General features: G+C 36.4%; 1 protein-coding gene across 1 annotated transcript; it reads right to left on the reverse strand.

The window, feature by feature from the left end:
• Positions 1-1,025: 1,025 nt before the first annotated feature.
• On the reverse strand, positions 1,026-2,615 carry LOC117107123 (P2X purinoceptor 7-like). The gene is made up of 2 exons (XM_033248684.1): positions 2,160-2,615; positions 1,026-1,420 (listed from the first exon to the last, which is right to left on the reverse strand). The coding sequence occupies exons 1-2, from the start codon at positions 2,516-2,518 to the stop codon at positions 1,198-1,200; spliced, it is 582 nt and encodes a 193-aa protein (XP_033104575.1). The 5' UTR covers positions 2,519-2,615; the 3' UTR covers positions 1,026-1,197.
• Positions 2,616-3,082: the final 467 nt, after the last annotated feature.

Below are 3,082 nucleotides of genomic sequence, written 5' to 3' on the forward strand. Positions count from 1 at the left end.
TAAGCATGCTTAAATATTTTCCTTTCAGATTCACCAGTGTATTGATGGAATAATTCACTTTCATTCTAATAAAAAAACCAATACTTACTGTCTGTCACACCGGTGACTTGGAGGTATTTCACAACGTCCTTCTGAAATATGTTCCAAAAAGAATTGCTTTTCGTTACGAGTGTACAGTTGCCAGGACACTTTTACCAGCATTGGATAACAACACAAATGTAGGCCGCAAACAGGCAACCACTATTAGTGGCGAAAAAAGGTGGAAATTACAATGGTCCAAAGCAAGCCATCAATTTGTAGTTAAAAATATCAATGATCCAAAGGAATTTACATTTCGGACAGACCTGTTGAATGCTACTTTTGACATGCATAAAAGTGGTAAGTTACAGTGGCCAAATAAGTCTCAATAAAAATGTAACATACAATTTCGAACATCTATATGAATATGAACAGGTAGCTGAAAATGATTTTAATATGTTATATAATTCTGATTTTATTACCTTCCAGGATCAGAAACAGAACAATCAGCAATCAAAATCCCAGTTTTGGCAAGAAACTCAATTGGAAGGGGCGAAAAACCATTCAAAACAGAAGCTATTGAAGGTCTTATTAGCAGACTTGGAAAAAATGAATAGATTAAAATTTATGTAAAGCGCCTATGTGATCTGTGATCAGGCGCTATATAGATATAGTTATAATTATTATTATTATTAATAATAATATATTAATAATGCCATGGTTCAATTTTAAAAAGATATTGAAAAGGGATGTACAGTAGAACCCCTCATTTATGTACGGCACGGGCCCAGAGCTGTTCGTAAATGTGGGTATTCGTAAAATCAGGGTTGACCCAAATTCCTATGTATTTCCACTGGTACTATACTGGGACATTTTTACCTTCTTAAATACCTAGATTGTGGATTTTACTCCCAACACAACTTCCATAGATATTTGTTTATTATATATATTGATCATTCAATAAAACAATCAAGCACAATGTTAAATTTTAAAGCTGAAAACGATGTTTGAAAGAGAAGTAAAATTTTTTGCATGCACATGTGTGAAGCCATAAAAAACACTGACTTTGAAAAGGCCAGTTAGAGGGCCTCCTTCACGTGAGAATTACATAGTACTGTATAGTATAGTATGGTGTGTTGTTGTATGTATAGTTATAAAAGAAGTATCGCCTTAGCACACTCAAGTTGGTATACAAACATAACTTATGATGTATTCAAAAGTGTCTTCATTTAGTGAAATGTTCTTGATAGCATCATGGTAGCCTTCATAATTTTGGTCTGCCTCTGGAAATTGATGTCGGATGGCATGGACAGCACATGCTGGAATAACCTTTCTACGTTTTCGTCCAAGTTTTCCATACACCCACCAGGTGAAACTTCTATAAGCAGCATATCTGTACAACCTATTAATTAAAATTAAACATGGTAAAAATAAATCAATCATGGCTGTAGGATACTGTAGGGAGGGATGGATGGAGGTTTACACTCCCCCACCCCATATGGCAGCAAATTTCCACTAAGCGAGTATTATAATATAATAAAATGCCCATGGCATTAAATTGTTATACAATATATGAGGGACAGTTTCTATTTTTTTTCCTTTGCGTCCAGTTTTGCAATGATTTTATTCTCATTTTCAATTGCATATACCTAATGCCATTGTTTATTGGGAATGTACTTGGCTACATAAATTACAAATGGCGATATTTTGCTGTGCCCAGTGTCAAATCAGGCCCTAATACAGGAGAGCCAGGGTGCTTAGGCCCAGCCTTGCCTATGCGGCGCCGCGCATCACGACTATAAAGTGAGGTATCAAAGTCAAGCATGCAGTACAGCAATCCCGTCTAGCCTACACCCAAGACTGCACAATGCATGGTGGTGGCATGATTGTCACAGGCCTAAACTAAAGCTAAGTTTGTTTTCGAAACTTACTTTCTGTTAATTTTCTAGGCCTACCCAACCGTCGACTATTCTAGACACAAACGATTCGGCTACGCTTGAAGGCGGGGGGTGGGAATGCTTTCTCTAGGCTAGGCCTAATAGTAACAATAATAATATTATAATAGTCCTCGGCATAGTGGTGGATAAGCCTATATTATTTAATAGGCTATAGATAGACCTAGCCTCTCTAAGGTTACATACCTATTCGAAATGGGATCACGTAAATCTTCATCAACAACCTCCTTTAACGCTGCCATGATAATTTCTAATATATCCTTATTCTTGCACGCATTCTTAAATGTCTGTGTTTTCGAAATACAACAAGTAGAGTTTTCGTCCATTTTAGAAGTAAAAATATCTTCTTCCCTACAACACAGGCATTCTCCGTTTGTAGGCATTAGCTGACATTGGCCGCAAGCGCACCAGTTTAAATTATCCAGTCTATTTTCCATGGCCTCATCGACTTCTTGATCATAATCATGTGCTTCATCGATTTCCACGCTATCTTTATGTTTTTCTGGTTCAAATAAAAAACCCATCGGCCTTCTATGATCGGCCATTGCAACCTCGTTTGTGAAGGTTATGTTGCAGGCCGCGCCGATTTACTGAATATGCATTTGATATGCATCAGCGGTTGTCAACTCTTGTCAGGATGAGTAACAGCAANNNNAGCAAGTAATGTATAGCGCCGCCAGCGGCAATACGATCTGGGGTTACTTTATTCGCCAATGACGTCATTGGCGAATTCGTAAATTACCTATAACTTTATAAAAAATTCCAAAATAAGGATAATAAAATTGATTCATTTTCTAATGAAATATGAAAAATCCCCTCAAAAACAAAAAATCGTTTTGCGAGTTCTCTTTTAAACAATAATTTGACCAATTTTGCCGAGAGCATTTCACCTAATTCTGCAGCGTGAGTAGTGTTTTCAAGTACTTATTGCAGTGGGAAACAGCATTAACAGAATAGAAACTAGGTCTGATTTACAGAATTTTAACATTGTGACTAAAAAAAGAACTACAAACTTTTGAAGCCTATGATTTACCATTTCCCATGTGATGAAAGCAGTATCTGTGATCTTATATTTTAATTTATAGCCACCATCATGTTATCAAAAAGAA

The sequence above is a fragment of the Anneissia japonica genome, unplaced genomic scaffold (genome assembly GCF_011630105.1).
Source record: "Anneissia japonica isolate Jap-2015-1 unplaced genomic scaffold, ASM1163010v1 scaffold1162_len108652_cov204, whole genome shotgun sequence".
NCBI classification, from domain to species: domain Eukaryota; kingdom Metazoa; phylum Echinodermata; class Crinoidea; order Comatulida; family Comatulidae; genus Anneissia; species Anneissia japonica.